This window comes from Pteropus vampyrus, unplaced genomic scaffold, assembly GCF_000151845.1.
Source record: "Pteropus vampyrus isolate Shadow unplaced genomic scaffold, Pvam_2.0 Scaffold1, whole genome shotgun sequence".
In the NCBI taxonomy this organism is placed as follows: domain Eukaryota; kingdom Metazoa; phylum Chordata; class Mammalia; order Chiroptera; family Pteropodidae; genus Pteropus; species Pteropus vampyrus.
This window is the reverse complement of record NW_011888782.1, coordinates 20,845,526-20,862,460: the sequence shown is the minus strand read 5'-3', so window position 1 is coordinate 20,862,460 and position 16,935 is coordinate 20,845,526. Positions and strand designations below refer to the sequence as shown.

At 39.3% G+C, this 16,935-nt stretch overlaps 1 protein-coding gene across 3 annotated transcripts in view; it reads right to left on the bottom strand.

The window, feature by feature from the left end:
- Nucleotides 1-1,364: 1,364 nt before the first annotated feature.
- OXSR1 (oxidative stress responsive 1) overlaps nt 1,365-16,935 on the bottom strand; it is an 82,108-nt gene continuing 66,537 nt past the window's right edge. For 2 of the 3 annotated variants that reach the window (XM_011365886.2, XM_011365799.2), the window contains 8 exons: nt 16,555-16,677; nt 13,827-13,859; nt 10,968-11,099; nt 9,497-9,561; nt 7,180-7,232; nt 5,404-5,472; nt 4,532-4,596; nt 3,828-4,126 (listed from right to left, as the gene is read on the bottom strand). In XM_011365886.2, the coding sequence (XP_011364188.1) occupies nt 4,052-4,126; nt 4,532-4,596; nt 5,404-5,472; nt 7,180-7,232; nt 9,497-9,561; nt 10,968-11,099; nt 13,827-13,859; nt 16,555-16,677 (615 nt within the window). In that variant the 3' untranslated portion in view covers nt 3,828-4,051. Of the gene's footprint in view, nt 4,127-4,531; nt 4,597-5,403; nt 5,473-7,179; nt 7,233-9,496; nt 9,562-10,967; nt 11,100-13,826; nt 13,860-16,554; nt 16,678-16,935 lie in introns of all 3 variants that reach the window. The other variant, XM_011365721.2, reaches the window with a different exon arrangement.

The window sequence follows — 16,935 nt, the reverse complement described above, 5'->3', positions numbered from 1 at the left end:
TTAATGTTTATTGCTTCTTTTTTGTAACTCCAAAATTTAGAAGCAACCAGTAGGTGAATGGATTAATAAACTGTGCTACATCCAGACATGGAACATTATTCATTGCTAAAAAAAAAAAAAGAACTATCAAGCCATGAAAAAGGCATGGCGAAACCTTCAGTGCATATTACTAAGTAAGAGAAGCCATTGAGGCTACATACTACATGATTCTATCTGTATGACATTCTGGAAAAGGCAAAACCATGGAGACAGTAAAAAAAATCAGCAGTTGCCAGGGACTATAGGGGAGGGAGGAATGAACAGGCAGAATACAGAGGATTTCAGGGCAATGAAACTATACATTTTCCAAACCCATAGAATGCACAATAGCAAGAGTGAACCTGAGTATAAACTATGGACGTTGAGTGATAATGATTTGTCAATCAATGTAGGTTCACCCACTGCAATAAATGTACTACTCTGGGGCAGGAGGCTGGCTGTGGGAGAGGCTGTGCGTGAGTGGGTTCTGGGGGTGTATGGGAACTCTGAATACTTTCCACTCAATTTTGCTGTGAAAACAAAACTGCTCTAAAAAACAAAGGGGTAGGTGAGCTGCCCCAGGGGAATTCATGAACTGCTGCACTGAGCTCTGCTACTATCAAGATGTAGAGCTGGAACTGGGCCTCTTAGGATCTGACATCGTTAGAGAGGATGGGCAGGAGAGGTTCTATTTACTCTTGCTGCTTTGCCCCCATTGACACTATAATCGCTTTTGAATAACCAGCACCTCCTCTCTGTGCCCACAGTGGTCAAGAGTCCACTTTTATGACCCGCTAATCTTGAAAGCAAATTCAACCATCTGTTACTATAAACTCCAATGACCCAGGACTTGAGCTCTGGGTTATCAGGATCCACAAGCAGCTCTACTGTGGTTCAAAGGCCACGTTTGGCTGGAAAGGAATTCTGGTCAGGTAGAGCACTTACCCAGAGGTGGAGGATACAGACGGGATGGAATCTTAAATGGGGGACAAGATCAGCCCTGCTCTGAACTTTCCAAGAGGGACACTCAGGGGCTTGACTATGGCATGTCTTCCCTGCCCAGAAGCCTGAACGGAATATCAGAAAAGGTCAGTACAAGAAGTTCCCCATCCAACTCTGTCAAATTTCCTTGGGCAGGTCTTCTCTCCCTCCCTTTTGGGATTTGTTTCCTGTTTGTGCAAAGGTTTTAAGTTGTTCTCATGTGTAGATAACTACACATTTCTTTGGTTTCTGTGCATGTTGGCTTTCCTGTTTGCATGAAAAATTAAAGTTAGCAGTGACTCCCTGACCCATGTCCCACTGCCCCCCACTAATAGCCACCAAAGTAAAGAATGCTTACACCATCAGACAATTTACTGTTTATTGATTAAAAATGAAGGAAACATGCAGCGAAATACAAAGTCAAAAAAAGGGGGGAAAGTCAAATATTTTACATCTTTCATAATCTAGCATACGTCATAAAGAGGAACCTCCATTTATTGATACACCATTATTCTATCCTCCAGATTAAGTAGTATCATCTGGCTCTAGGATTTGGTTCAAAACTTAAGTGAAAAACCCAAACGAATCCATTAGTCATTTAGAAAGACCATACATTTCACAAACAGCATTGGCACATATTACCTTGTGCTAAAGTTAGTCCCTACCCCAGGGACCAGGGGATCCTGGGGACCTCAGGACAGAGGTGTACCCTGAACCACCACTCCTGGAAAGAAGAGAGGTCGCTCACCAGGTCCCATGCTGTCCCACCTGGGAAGTTTCTATTCACTTATTTTCTCAGCATCACTGCATAAGTCAGCAAAGGGAGTCCATACATCATGCAGAAGACATAACACTGTCCTGGGGTTTGGTGTCTGACTCCTAATTCCCAGCAGGGCAAAATATGAACTGAAAGAAAAGAGAAAGCCCTAGCCCACTTCTATTGTCATGCCCGTCCCACTGCGGTTCAAAGGTAATGGTCAGCTAGAGAAACTGAAGAGGAGGCTTACTCCCAGGCTTACTCCCAGACCACCTCCACGTAGAAAGCTAGAACAGACTGAAGCTACCACCTTTTTGATTCATGATGAGCTTGTCTGACACCAAAACACAGACTCGAAGATAAGCCACTAGCCTTGTAGTCTTGTGCCAAAGAAGACACGATCTCTTTTTCATACTGTATTCCCACCTCCCCATCCTCATTCCCTCCACCCACCACCCAAAGAAAAAATGAAATGAAACAGAAAGAGAGAGAGAGAGAGAGAGAGAGAGAGAGAGAGAGAGAGAGAGAGAGAAAAGCTAGTATTTTTTCCAGCAAGCTGATCATTCTTCTTTCCTCTTCCCAGGCTTGACACTTCCCTCCTGTTACTACTCCTGCTTTGGACTAAGGACTTTGGTTTCTGATCCTCTCATCTACTTTCTTCTCGATCCATATCCTCAAATCATCTCCTCTCCTCTTCCCCAACTTCCACCCCTTACCCGACATGCCTGTGCATCCAGGGTAGGTGAAGAAAGCCCAGGGCTAAAACTACAAGCTCAGGGTGAAACAAGAACTGTGACAAGTCAGTTGTGGGGAAAGCTTTCAGAGATGCTCCAAGAGAAAACTAAGTAAAGCAATCTTTTACTCACAGACCAAAAGTGCTGGAAAGGGCTTGAGCCAAGCTGTGAGAGGCAACTCTCGCCTTTCCAGGGGCCCAAAGTTCCTCTTTGTGTGTTGTTTTAAGGCCAGATTGAGGATCACTTTCATGTACGAAACTTGTCAGGGCTATTTGCAGCTAGGCAAAGGCTGACTGTGAAACAGCAGGAAGAAAAATCTTAACCCCACTGATTATTCACATATTGCATTATGAGTGCTTTAAAAAAAAAGACAAAAACAAACCTAAAGAATAATTTATATTGTTTCTGTAGAAAATCAAATGAACACTGTCTGCTCATAGACCCTAAGTGTCACGGCACATGTGGTTTCGCGCTCCGGCCGGGGGCGGCCACACCGCGGAGTGGCCCCCTCCCAAGGGTCGGAGCAGGCGCGGGGCGGACGGCAGGCCTCCCGCCCGCGTGGGTCTCCTTTATTGCTGCGGAACTCTCAGCCTTGCATTTCCTCATGACTTGGAGGCTAGGCAAATTGATTTTCACGGGAGGATTGAGGAACGGTTTTTCTTCAATTTCATTTTTTAAATTCTGAAAATAAATACTTTCACAATGAAATGAGTTATGATTATTTCTGTTCAAAAACCACTACTGGGAAAATGCACCTTTACAAGCCATTATTTGACGTTTTCTCTAAAAACGGTCCAAAGTTCCACTTTGCAGGATCCGATGGCTGAAGTGTGACTACAGTCAGATGTTTTGCACCAGCTGAAGTTAAGGCTAGCAACCCTTCCGGAGGGAGTAATGAAGAGGGGTGCCTGAGGGCAGCTTCAGCAAAATGCTTAGGAATACCATGAACAGAAATAGAACAGAGTTTAGGCTGCCTTCATGAGGCTGTGCTTTTTCCTGACAAAGGCTGCTAGAATTCACATCAGATACAAAAAAAAGAAAAAAAGAAAAAGAAAAAAAGAAAAGGAAAAAAACACCCTAAATTAAATTCTCTGGGCTCCAGCTGAACAATCAACTTTTAATTGCTACTCAGTGGGGTAAAGATATCCCAGGATGCCCACATCCTGTCAGGTGTGGGAGAACAGGCAGCACGAGGAAGCCCAAGGTAGCTGCTACTTTCCACCCAGCGCCATCACTGGAGTAAGGCAAGATGAGCTGAAACATCTCCCTCCTGGGCCTTGAGGCACACGGCCACTTCTCAGATGGAGAAGACAGGGAACATATGCGTAAGTTTACTAACGGAACTCTTTAATGGGATGCTGGCCACTGGTGATCCAACTTTTCTTTCCCTGTGGGAAAAAGGGGGAATGATGGCAGGAAGAACATAAAAAAAAGACCTCTAAAGCTCCTAGCTGGGAGGTTTGTTGCTGGGTTCTTTGGCAGTAGTGGGTTCAGGCCAACAGAAGCAACAGAGATGCGCATGTGTGGAATCTCCTTAGGCCGCCTCTTCCAGGGTTGTGATTTAGCTGATGCTGAGCTGGGCAAATCCTATTAGTTTACCATCGTCGGGAATATCTGAGCTTTCGACACCAGATGCCTAGAACCAAAGAAAATGAGATGCTATGGATGTTTAGAAATAAAATTTCAGGTAGCCATTAAAACTGATATGGGAACTGTGGGAAGGTAGGCAGTCGGGGACAGGTCCCTGGGAGACAAACAGGAGGCAGATGAAGGTGTCTCTTCCAGAAAGGATTGGGGCTGGGCACAGACCTAAAGTCTAATGGGCTAACAATCTCTCCTGAGAGTCAAGGGCCTCGAGTAGCAGGCTTCCTGGGAGGCCACTCAAAGCGAGACTTCAGCCCAGGGCCTTGGAGGGGCTAAATGAACACAGTCCACTATATTTTAAAATTCTCATCACCCAGGGAACATGAAAGTTGGTCTGCAGGGGCTGCTGGTGTATGAAAAATGTAAGATGGTTTAACAACGAGAAAGAGATGAATACCAGTTTGAAAGTGACAGATCGATTTGACTGAGGTTCTTCCACAATTTTCTGCAAATTAGCTGCCACTGTAATCAAACAAAGTAATGAGAAGCTTAGTAAATCATTTCAATCATATTTTTAAGAAATTAAATGGGAGTGTAGAATCTTTTATGTATAATCAAAATGGAAGCAGAAAGATAAACTGCTCCCCAAATGAAAGTATCTTTTAACTCAACTCCAAGTAGCATAAAGAAATTTTGAATCATTGTCAAATTAACTTTAAGATGCTGCATTAACTTACAAAAGTTAAAGAAGTATGATTTGCCTGTTCATGGGACAGAAAGCCTTAGACTGGGAGTCAGCAACTATGGCCTGTGGCCTGTTTCTCTTCTGCGTGTAAGCTAAGAATGGTTTAAAAACAACAGAGACAGGACCACAAAGCTTTTACTATTACTATCTGGCCTTTACAAAAAAAACAAAAAACAAACAAAAAACTGTGCTGAATCTTTTCCTTCAGTAATATGTACATATGGCCTGACTGTATCTTTTCTTACTTTCCACTTTTTCTAGGATTAAATCTCTACAGATTTCTGCTTACCTCTTAGCTCCAAAAAGGTAGAGTTCATCCTCTAAAATGGATTAGACATGGCCAAGTTTACTTTAACTTGTGACTTCTGTCATCACTTCTACCGGAGTCTCCCAGAGACCTCAGTATGCCTTCACTTACTATCATCGAAGGTCACAAAAGCAAACGCAGAGGTGAAATTTTCTTTGTAACTTCAGCCAAGCCAAGGACCATTAGACATGCTCAATGGAATCAAAGCCTGGCTATCTTAATCCTAAGTTCACAGACAGAAACACAGGGGCACGAGGGTAGAGCACAAAGTAGTTACCTATTACTAAATCTCTTCCATCAACCAGGCCAGCAGAAATGAGTTCCTGAGACACGCCCTCCGCCGTATCTGCAAGGACAAAGAAGGTGCTCCATTTCTTGTGCATACACGTCACTGCTAACTCGCAGTGCAGGTATTGGCACTGCCCAACTTTTGCTGCTAACACAGAATCGGGAAGGCAGGTGGGGGTCTTCCTCTCAGACACAGGTTTTTCCTACCACTGGGATTACTTCAAGTGAATAATTCTCACAAGTCTAGCTAGAGGGCAGAATCAGCACAACCAGAGGCAAATATCAACTCGATATAAGGATAACTTTCTACATAATGGTGTAATTTAGAAGGGTTCAGGACCTTGTTGGGAAAGCATTTGACAGTGATGCTGAAGAAACGCCTATTCTGAGGGCAACCCTGGACCGGAGCCCAATGAGCTGAGACATGAGAGGACGAGCATGCAGCACCTCCAGGGCTAATGAAATAGATGACTTTTTCCAATTAAATCGTGAGACAGATGTAATCTCTTCTCTTTGGGGACCATACTCCATGTTTTTTGCTAAAAATCATTTTCTTTTTTATTCTGGTGGGCTTTTCTTCATATCTAATTATTCCAGGTGGTATAATCTGAGCAATGGCTATAATGGGAAACAAAAGACGAGGACAGAGTATCTCTGATTAACCTCAGCTCTGACTGACTCAGAGGTGCTATCTTCTGAAGATTGGACATTGAGCCCCTCAGAGGGAACAGGAAGACCTCTGGGGAGGGGTTGTGCACACACCTGTACAGATGATAAGCAATTTAAATTAGTTCTCTAAAATGGGACTCTGCCTGGCTTTTAAAAAGTAAAACAGATATACCTTCGCAACTGTTCCCTTTAATAGATGCTGAAGATACTGAGACAGCAGGGAGAGTAACCGTGGCACACAGGACAGGTATCTGCTGGCCACTTCCCAAGTCTGAGTTCTGAGTAACAAAGGTAATACACCTTGATCCAGAGAGAAGTTCACGGCCAAAGACTGTGCGTGACAGGGCTCGTGACAGGGCTCGAAAGAGGAGAATGAAAGCCTAATCTTTGTTATTGTTATGAAAGAGATCCACGTTCAATAAGAACAAGAACTTTGCACTGACAGATTTGGGTTTGATTTCCAGCTATACCTCTGTCCAATTTTGTGAACTGCAAGTTACTTTGCCTCTCTCTAAGCTTTGATTTCATCATCTATACAATGTGGATAATAACCTTTCCTTAGGAGCCTGTTTTGAGAATTTAATGAGCTAATGCTTAGTAAATGCCTAGCCTATGTAAGCAGTACATTAGAACTTCATTGATTACTGTTTGTATTAAACGGCTGCCCTGTGAACAAAAACTTAACTAATAGCCTATTGCTGATGGAAGCCTTACTAATAACATAAACAGTCAACTAATATAAATTTTGTATTTTACATATATTATATTCTGTATTCTAATAACAAAGTAAGCTAGAGAAAAAAATGTTAAGAAAATCGTAAGACAAAATACATTTACAGTATTTACTGAAAAAAATTCCATGTATAAGTAGACCCACGTAGTTCAAACCCATGTTGTTGAAGGGTCAACTGTACTAGATTTTCTAAATGAGGTTTGCAGTAACTAAATTGCATTTTTACTTTATTCATATGTCCCCTTTAAATCAGGAACATTCTTATCACCCTTTAACAGCAAAATTATCTAAAAGACAAAAACGTCACAACACATTTCATTAAATAAAGTAGAGGTTTTTTTTTCAATGTTTTTGATGCCTCACCTCTCCCAGGAGTGAATTCGAATCGAATATCATTTAGTTCTTTTTTTGAATTCCTATGAAAGAAAATAGAATGTGTAAAATTAATTTCTGAATTTACCCATACAAACTCTGCCAACATATACTAGGAAAGCTGTGGCTCAAGAAAGATTATATGATTTGTCCTAATGAGCTCACATTGCAGGGCTCAGAGCAAGCAACTCAGAGTGATCATGTAATTAATTGTCCTATAACCCTTATAATTTGTGCCCGCCATTGATGAATGTAAAAGTCTCATGCTTTTGAGGTGATCCTTATATGTCCACTCCCATCCCTATTCCTACTAAGATGATCACATAAAACCAAGAGGAAAATCTGTATGAGCACAGGGAGGTATGATTAAAATGATAGAGGATGCCCTTTCCACCCTTATCTCTACTTCCAATCTCCTATGTCTAGGAGAGACCATATTCAGACATATAAGTGGTGAGGGACAGTTATAGCAATCACTCGCTATGTGCTGAGATTAATCAGGCTCCCGGGAAGTTCCAGTTGATGATGGAGAAATCAGAACATTATGTCTAAAGGTAGACATGCCTGATCACTTAGGATCTAAATCTGTTTTATCTAAACAATGGAGAAAGCTTAGGTCTATCTGACAAATATTTAAAGATATTACTGAAATGTCCTTAAAATACGGCTCCAACACAACTTGCCCCAAAGTGATTTCTTCCCCTTGCACTGCCTTCTCTGTGCATTGAAACACACAGGTGTATACTTTTGTTACGTATACTACCTGAAGTTTGTTTTTAGCTATGTTAGCACATAACACAAATCAACTTTCACCCTAAATTTGATTATCAAGTGAGGCTTTTCATTTTCTCTTTCTTGGTATCCTTCCACAATTTCTAAGAGCTCCACACATAGGCTGCTTACTACCTAATTGTTCAATCTATTCTTTCTGAAAGCTGACTAAAATTAAGATTGAATGTTCAGCGCCACTTCAGTGATTTAAGTGGCACACCAAGCACAAACACCTTCAAAGGGAACATTGTGTCAACTGGACTAAATCTCTTCTAGTCATTTAACTTCAAAGTCTTCATCAGTGAAAACAAGAATCCAGCCTCCTCTTCCATAAACAGGACTGCAACATAGTCCATTATAAAAAACACCCTCGCAAAAAGCTAACTATGACACTTATAAGTATCTTCATCAACTACCTGAAGCACATGTCAAGTGGTATTTTTGTACTATTAACTGCTATAAGATTTCAAAACAAATTTTTAAAAAGAGACAAGTGGTATTCTTTATGTACAACTAAAATAGGATGAGATCATCAAGACATTCTATTAATTCAGAATTATTTGAGATGAGACCAGGTATACCGAATAGGCTTCTGTAAAGGAAAGGTAACCAAATCTGCTTTTTTCACATCTATGACATAATTTCATTGCTCCTAGTGGTAAATCAAAACATTCTTAAAACAGCTCTTGCTGTCTCTACCTCTATGGTCATACTGAGAAGATGATTAGAAATTCGTATGTGGAAGGAAGAATGAGTCAATGGTAATTCATGAAACTCTTCTGAAAAATGTTACTAATAGTTAAAGGCCTGAGCCATCTCAGGTGATACTTTTAAAACTATTTTTTTTTTCCCCTAAATTAGATAGAAGAGACCTAATTATTGCAATATAACTGTTACAGCTATTCTGACAAGAACTCTCTGGAGTCCTAATCCAACTACCTGCAAAAGGAGAAAAGGTTAAAATGAACAGATCGCCACCTAGGGCACTTCCCGTGAATGATCTGTCAGGGCCTCTCTATGTGCCCCCACCAAGAAATGGAACACGCTATAAAATAGAGAAAAAGACCACAAATTTGTTTGTTGGTTTTTCCTTTCATCTTTTAAGAACAAAGCCTTTATTTATCACAAGCAGAAAGAGCTTCATTCTTGGGTTAGCTGTTCTCAGAGTCCAAGGTCACAATTACAAGGTGAATTTTCAGATAAACCAACTAGAATGCTGCTTCCCTGAAAATTGTTTCTCAATCATCGAACACACAAATCTAAATTAGTTATGCTGCAAATGCACATATTTGTCACTATTAGTGGAGAAAAAACTCCAGTTGAGCTGTTAATCTCCAGGTCCTCACACTGTTGCCGTTATTTCTGAGAGAAATCACACACCTGCAAGCAAAAAGCTCCTGATGCTGCGAGGGCATACAACCCTATCTGGTTACTCTCAGGTATAGACGATGGGAACAAAGAGGAACTTTCGAAGACAAAACAGCACATTCGGAGTATTCAGAAAAGAAAAGAAAACAAAACGAAAATGTCAACTTACCTTAATCTTAGTACTAGACTGATGGGGATCTTGGTTTCTTGTGAACCTGCTCCTGAAGACAGAGCCTAAAAAGCATTGAAAGGTATAATAAAGTCATTGCCTAGACTATTAAGCGTGGAGGTGACTAATGGTCATCTGCAGAGGAATCATCCACTTGGCAGCAATTTTCTTCATCTCCAGTTGAGGCCATCCTAGTCCCTAGGGCATTCCCTGCTGTGGGAGGACATGTACTCCAAGGCAGCAACAAGAGCTGAATGTTAGCCTGAGTCAAACACAATTAGAAAGATAATTCTCAAACCCACATGAAATTCTATGCATAGCCACATTTAAAGCTTGTTATTTTTCAGGCCCCTGTTCCCCTCCACAAGGGTGAAAAACACAAAGCTGGGTTCTTCTTCCCTTTAAAAAATCTGCATCATATGGCGACACACAGGGTCTAAACTGGCTGCCCCTTCAGGAAGCCACCCAACCTGGAGATTCCAGGTCTCTTAATGCCTAAACTAATCCTCTCTGCATCCTACACAGCCATCCCTTGCTTACTAGAGGATATATATTCTATTTCAGGTGTTTATAAAATGAATCCAATCTTGCTATCAGTTTTCATAAGACAACTGTATCTTTTCCCACATAATGGGCAGAAATGAAAAGCTTGGGTGATGAGAAGGTTAAACAAAGTTAGCACCATAACTAACTGGAAGGGCTCAGAGCAGTGGTCTCTAAAGGCAGAATATCACTAGCATGTAAAAGAACAAATGAGAATTTCCATTTTTATTTCTTTCCATCTAAAATGTTAGGAAAAAAGTGGAACTTCTATTATTTAATTAATAAATAGACTCTGAAACCCTTACTCTAGCCATGGAGCATAAGGCCACATGTTACAAACAGGAGTTGAGTTTTCTTGAGGGAAGAGTGGGAGCTACACAGCATGGGAGGTTTCCAGTGCTGCCTTCGTTCCCTCGGCTGCTTTCAGAAATTCGTGTGTGTCCGATTATGTGGATTTATAGATTGCATTACTTCATTTTAATAAAATCAATCCTCCCAAAATTGACAAATATCTTAAAAAGTGTAATACAAGAAAATCATAGTTCAGAGATTGTATTAATAATACAAACTTAAGTGAACAAAAAGAAAACAGAACGGCTGACATTCTCCTAGTGTTAAAATGAACTTTGTCAGCTACATTCTGAGGTTCAACATAATTATCATCTAGTAAAAAGCTGACAAGAAATTAACCCCCAAATTTTTGATACCTGGAATGTTTCCATCATTAACTTATTTTGTTGCTTAAAAACCTGTGTGACCCTTGTAAAAACTCTCTTATCTGTATACGGTTAAAAATGTGAAAATGGAATTTCAAACTTGTTTCAAACTCTACCAAGACATCAACCTTATTACACTGGCTGTGTTCCACCTGACTCTGCTTTCTCCATCTACTCAGAAGGCTGACCATGGAAACGTGTCCCTGCTTTACCTGAGCTGTTTTTGCTGGCTCTTCAGTGGGTGGGAGAAAGACCGGCGTTGGCTGTGCAGGTTGAGGTAGATGAGCAGAAACCTGTTCAGGAACTTGAAGTAAAGTACCCACGGGATCAGTTGTTGAGAACAGCTGTAACGAAAGCACACATACTGCAGGTCCTCAGATAATGGCGTTTCATTCAACGTCACGGAACCTCAAACACTATACACTCTTTTTGCTTGGCTTCCTTCACTTAGCGTAGTTTTCTGAAGTTCAGAGATATTGATGTATAGCAGCAGTTCACTTTTTTCTTCTTCAGAATAGCAGTTCATTGTATCATCTTTATTTTTAACTACATCTATTCTATCCCCTTTGCCCAGCAAAATAGCACCTCCAAAATACAGATTTAGGTACGTGATACATAATTATAGAAGCTATGTTTTTCCACATCTAGGGACCTTCCACTACTTATAAAGAAAATCAACCAATGATTCCTTAACATATCTGAAATGTTTTCCAAAATGGATGTTATAACTAACATAGACATATGTATTATTCTGCATGTTTGGAATATTTCACAAATTTTAATTACATAACTTGGAGGGAAAAAATCCGATGTTAAGTTAAAATCAAGTTAAACATTTTCAAAATTGTAAGTGAGTAAAAAAAAAAAAAAAAATCAATGCGATGCCCAAAATTTAGAGTTACAAGAGAAAAAGAATTAACAGGGCAATAAGAGAGGTCTAATAGCTAATAATATATATAGACAAAATCAAGGAGACAAGGAAGTAAAATTATGTGTTCATTTAGCTTCACATAGAGAAACTGAAAGTTACGCATTAGTTCTGGATTTTGACAGAAAAACAGATTAGTTTTGAAAATATTAATTATGAACACTACTTCAAAAGGACAGTTCACTTCCAAATTGTAAGCGCAGATGTGTTTACCAATAATTAAGATAGAAGGGTTATACAAAGCAAAGTAATGAGGATGTGAAGAGATTGGAACCTTGTGCAGTGCAGGTGGAAATGTAAACTAGTGCAGCCACTAAGGAAAACAGTATGCAGGATCCTTAAAAAATTAAAAGTAGAATTACCACATGAGCCAGCAATTCCCTTCTGAGTACAGACCCAAAAGAACTGAAAGCAGGAACTTAAACAGATATTTGTGCGGCCACGTTCATAGCAGCTTATTCACAAGAGCCAAAAGATGGAAGTGACCCAAGTGTCCATGGATAGATAAATGGATAAAAAATGTGGTCAGTACATGCAATGGAATATTATTCGGCCTTAAAAAGGAAGGAAGGAATCTGATCCATGTTACACATATGAACATGGAGGGCATTATGCTAAGTGAAATAAGGTAGTCACGAAAAGACAAATACTGTATGATTCCACTTATATGAGATATCTAGAGTAATCAAATTCAGAGACAGAAAGTATAACAGTGGCTGCCCCAGTGGCTGCTGGGGGGAGGAGAGAATGAGGAGTTATTAATTAACTGGCACAGAGTTTCAGTTTTGAAAGATGAAAAAAATTCTGGAGATAGATGGTGGTGATGGGTGTACAACCGTGTGAATGTACTTAATGCCACTGGACTGTACATTTCAAAGTGGTTAAAATGGTAAATTTTGTCATGTGCAGTTTATCATAATTTAAAAAACAATAAGAAAGTAATGAACATGAGAATATGAGTTTGAGCACATGAGAGTTCATGTGGAGATGTGATTTAGGCAAAGAAACAGGAAAAGATTAAAGAGAAAAACATCTGATAATCTGTAAAATACCTCCTTATTCAGTTTCAGAGAAACTAAAAATTAGTCAAGGTAGGTTAAGTTAGAGAGAAACAATCTTAAAATTCTCAGTAATTACAAGAACAAGTTATTTCCTGCACACTGCATGTCTACCTCTGGCCAGCAGAGGCTGAGTTAGGCATCATCCTCACTCAAGGATGCAGGTCACCATGGCAGAGACAAGGGAACCCAGGGAACTATGGAGTGGCTGGCTCTTCCTTCTGCTCATGTTTCACTGGCCAAAGTAATCGCCACGGCCATGCATACCTTCAAGGGGCAGGGAAATGCAATGCTATCACGTACTAAGGAAAAGAGGAGCCAGAAATCTTCAGGAATAGTAGTTCTAATATGAATTGTCAGATGTGGCCCACTATACAGAGGTACAGTATTTATTTTCAGTCTAACCAATAAAATACTTTGTATACAAATCCTGTACATAATTGTGTACACAAATGGCATTCTATGCACACAAATGAAGTGGAAAAAATAGTTACTTTTAAGCATAGTGGCAAGAACAAATTGGTTTAAGAACAAGACATGTGTGCCATTAAACCAAATGCTGAGCTCAGAATGCAGATGCTGCCAGAGAGAAGAATGTATGACACGCTATAACCAGAAAATGACTAGTCCTTCAAGTAACAAGCATAAGGCAGGCCAGCGCAACAGGATTCTGTTTAGTAGGATTCCCTATCACACCATGGCAGTAACTACAGACAACTGCATCTATCTGATAAGACAAGAGGCTGGGGGAAAAATCCAAGAAAGGTGGCATATGACAAATTCCTGGACAGATTAATGCAAAAAGACTACTTTCCACTCCAAGCAGCCTAAACCAAAACTATAATTCATGCAGTCAAGCGAGCAAGGAAGAACACTGCGGGGGCCCTTTGGTCAATTTTTAAAATGAGTACAATGGCACCACTTTACAGCAAAGATCCATTCAAACTCAGAATCTTTCTCCCTGATAAAACTCCATCCATATAAATTTTCATCACATTTTAGGCACATATGAAAAAATGTGCTTAACAGTAAAACCAAACCAAAAGCAGATATGCTTTAACAATTCAAAAATCACAACTACTTACCTCAGAATTTGATAATTCTTTCACTCGGGGAGACTAAAAGAAATACAAAAAAAAGAGGTTTGTTAACTCAAAACGCAGATTACTAGTAGTCAGTTCTAAACTGCATGGAATGCAAGTCAACTCTATCTCATTTTCATACATATATTAACTAACCCGTAACTCTAATTACAGTTTTCTAGAAAAAGACACTGTTGTGATACTATTGCATTCTTTGTCCAAGTGGCCGGTGATGCACGAATGTACTTATGGTAGCTGAAGAGTCACAACTTGAGGTTCATAAGCCAACATAATGGGACTGTTCTCAGACAGTAGGGAGATCACATTCTTCAAAGTACAATTCTTTCTACTAATCAACACATTATGCGCATAATACCAAATGTAAACCTTCGAGCTAATTATTCAACACATTCTCAACACAGAGTAATTCTGATTATGGGCTTTAATGGAGAAAACTCTAGGGCCAAAATTGAAAAACCAATTATAATTTGCCATAAGAAAATCTAAGCTAAATTTATTCAGTAAATCATAACAGTAGTAATTCTGGATACAAGACACTGGAGAATACCAAAATCAACACCCAAACATACCCACACACACACCTCAACATATCTCCAACCAAATATCACTTTATGGTAAATTCCACCAAGTATGGATTTAGATTACTTAAAAGGTCAGCTTAGGTTTTGATTTTTCTCTTTTTAAAAATTTTTGTCAGCAGTTTATTAAGGAGAATCGAGGTTCAGGTAATAACTAATGTACTGCAACAGTATGTGGCCAACCTATAACCTTTTTTTTAAAACTGTATTTGGAGAAAATTACAAACTTACAAAAAAGTTGTTATAATAAGAACAATATAAAGAACAGCCTTTACCCAGATTCACCATTCACTCATTAGTCTTTTTTCATTTGCTTTATTTAGATGCTCATTTTCTCTTTTTAAATATATATAATTAATCAATCATATTGTTCCTTCACCATTTGAGAAGTTGCATGTATCATAGCTGTTTACCACTGAATAGTCATACTGTCCTTCATAGCCTTTTTCATTTTTCTTCCAGTAGAAGATGAGTGTAGGATCATGTACTACAGTTAGCTGTCATGTCTCTTCAGATTTTTTATATCTGGCACATTTTTGAAGAATATATCCACCCCCCCACACACACACTTATTCAAATAGAATGCTAATTTGTGGTTTGTCTGATGTTTCCCCTTGATTTAGACTTATTACATGAATTTCCAGCTGGATTTCCTCATAGCGATTAGTCCTTCCTAGGGTATCATATCTTAGGGACTCACATGTTCATCTGCTTGTCATTAGTGATGCTAATTTTAATCATCTACCCAGGGTACTTTCTAATTTCTCCAGTATGTAGTAATTATTCTTTCCCTTGCAGCTTACAGGCAATCTATTGGGAGATACTTTAAGATCATGTAAATATCTTGTTCTCCAAAACTTTCTTCTACATTTAGCATTTGTTGATGACCCTTCTCTGATTTAATCTTTGTGACTGCTTTATGATAGCTGTAAAATGATAATTTTCCCTCTCCAATACTCCTCAACATTACCAGTCAGCACTGGTAGTTCACTACCATGAAAAACCATCCCTTTATCCCATTTATTTATGTACCTATTACTGGTACGAATTCATAGATTACAATTTTTCAAATAATTTATTATTGCAGTTAATGATTTTGATGGTAAAATTCTAATTTGGCCAGTGGGAGCTCCTTCAACCTGGCTTCGGTTACTATGACTTTTTTTTAATAAAAAATATTTTTTTCTGACAAAAGAAGATATTCCTGATTCATCTTGTATATTATCTGCGTAAGCCCTAGAATCAGCCATTTCTCCAAGAAGCCCTCATTCTTAAAAGCAGGCAAAGTTATACCACTTGCCCACTACTCATCCCACAAAAGATTCTGAGCAGTCAAGGCTATGATGATCTCAAACATTATTTCCCATACACATTGGAGATGCCAATAACATGTATATTAGGCTACTCAAGGTTGTCAATCAGCTCAATGATTCTTTTCATTTTTTAAAAATTCTTTTTTTCTGTTTCATTTTGCAGTTTCTACTGCTAGCCTTAAAAGTTCATTAATCTTTTCTTCTACAGTGTCTAATCTCTGATGCTAATCTCATCCAGTCTATTTTCCATCCCAGACATTGTAATATTCTAGAAATCTGATTTGGTGTTTGTTTTCTATTCTTGGGAATGAGTCCTAACAATCAATTTGAGGCATCGAGTTTAGGCAAGAGTGATGAAACAAACTAAGCCCCTTGTCTTTACTGCTTCTAGCAAGTGTGCGCACGTGCCATCTAGGATATATAAATTAATGAAGAGATACACTACTACTCTTCAGATAGGTTAGCAGATCTTAGGGACAAAGATTTTGTTAGTCTTTCAAGTTCACTAATCTTTTCTTCTGCAATGCCTAATCAGCAATCAGTCCTACTGGTGTATTCTCTTCTCAGACACTAGAGTTTTCATCTCCAGATTTGGGTCATTTGTATAAACCCTAAATATTATCATATTCAAACAGACCTGCCAATCCACTTTTCCATGTAAACTGGGCTCTTGTTGTTAGTGAGTTGTTCAAAAACTTCTGTCACTAGCGCTTGCGTTTTTTTATATTTTGGGGTGTTAAGCTGAACAGAACCACAGAATATAGTATTCAGACAAAAAGACAGAGCTCTAGCTAATGCATATAGTTTAACTGAAGTTACCCTGAGTTGTGAAATTGCTGCTTTCCCTTCTTCACTTTCTTCATCAAATTCATCATCACTCCACTCCCAGCCACCATCTTCTGTCTTATGAAGACGGCCACTGGAACCTGGTACTCTCCGAACCTGCTCATTGGAAGAGATGTGAATTATGGTAAATGCTTGACATCTACTAACTAGAAAAGTCAATCATATTTTCCTCTCCTTTGCCACAGTAAGCAAATAATCGTTTCCCCCAGAAGTGTCCTCCACCCCTCACTTGCTCTCTGTTCACAATCTGCATGCTTTCTTTACTCACAACCACTGACTTTCCCTATATTTCCATATTCTGAGCCTGAACATCATCCAAGTTCTTATGTGAAGTCACAGGTTAAATCTGGTTTC